This window comes from Eurypyga helias, unplaced genomic scaffold (assembly GCF_000690775.1).
Source record: "Eurypyga helias isolate BGI_N326 unplaced genomic scaffold, ASM69077v1 scaffold32378, whole genome shotgun sequence".
NCBI lineage: Eukaryota > Metazoa > Chordata > Aves > Eurypygiformes > Eurypygidae > Eurypyga > Eurypyga helias.
Window position 1 is genome coordinate 3,389 of NW_010266821.1, and position 1,167 is coordinate 4,555.

The 1,167-nt window shown below is 62.3% G+C and overlaps 1 protein-coding gene across 1 annotated transcript in view; it reads left to right on the forward strand.

Annotated features, from left to right (window-relative positions):
• LOC104513770 (plexin-B1-like) overlaps positions 1–1,007 on the forward strand; it is a gene marked incomplete at its 5' end in the record, with an annotated part of 4,266 nt that extends 3,259 nt beyond the window's left edge. The window contains 2 exons of the mRNA XM_010157232.1: positions 93–196; positions 828–1,007. Of these exons, the coding sequence (XP_010155534.1) occupies positions 93–196; positions 828–1,007 (284 nt within the window). The remainder of the gene's footprint in view (positions 1–92; positions 197–827) is intronic.
• Between the last annotated feature and the right edge of the window lie 160 nt (positions 1,008–1,167).

Here is a 1,167-nt window from a genome sequence, read left to right on the forward strand (position 1 = left end):
TGGGTAACGGTTGACGAGGTCGGCGAGGTTGAAGCGCGGCAGATTTGAGGTGCCTCAGATTCACAGTTGGTCTGTTCATGTCCTGGCTGTAGAGTGGAGATCGGGGCTGGCAGGTCACCTCATACTGTCCGACGAGGACGTGACGTCTGTTGTTCAAGGAACTTGGAAACGCCTCAACACTCTTCAGCATTACAAGGTCAGAACTCGGCCTGCCGGTGCCTCGTCTCTCCTCTCCGGCGTCCTGCTACGCCCTGTCCGGGGCTCTGGCGGAGCGCTGCCGGAGCCTTCTCGCAGCCGCAGATGCCAGTTGTCAGTGCCGTGGGCTGCGCTACCCCGCGGGCACAGCCCCCTGCTGAGCCTGTGCTGGGGGGGAGGTGTGGGGCGGGGGGGGAGAGCCAGTTCCTGACTGGTGGCTGTTGCAACACAGGCGATGCTGCTGGGTCTCTTACTGCCCAGTCTAAACCAGTTGGTAGGTGATGGTGCACTCACCTGCCCAGCAGCTTCCCAGACTGGAAGGAGGGTTTTTGACAACCTTGCACCGACGTGTCACATCTTGCACCGACACGTCACACCTTGCTGCGGCGTGTTCTAGGTGTGAATGACCTCGGCCCCTCGGCGTTATCCTCTTTGTCGCGCTTCGCACATCATTTTTTCAGTTGGCACCAGCAAGTCTCCCGCCGTCAGGAAGGGCAGGGATGGTGCCCCAAAGTCCCTGTGCCTGTCCCCGTTTCTGGCAGTGGCACAGTCTCTCTGGGTCTGCCATTCGCCTGCTGTGCTGCTGGGGAGCGTGGCACGTGTCCTGAATGTTGATTTGGGCTTGTGTGCAGGTGCCTGACGGAGCAACAGTAGCCCTGGTCCCACGCCTGACCAAGCACATCCACCGGGAGAATCAGGATTACATCCCGGGAGAGAGTGAGTGTGATGCCCGGGCTGACAACCGCTGTTACGGCACGTGCCCGTCAGTGGGACAAGTCTCCCGCCACGGCCCCGGGTTGATGCCGCCGTAGAAGGCCGACGGGGTTTGTGCCCCCGTGGGGTTGTCAGGGCACTGAGGGCCTGGGCAGGCGGCGGGGAGAAAAGCAGGGGCGGCAGAAAGCCAGGCTGGGCGTGAAAATGCGGGGCGAGCAGGGTTCTGTGGTTGTGCCTCCCAGGGCGGAGCAGGTCGGC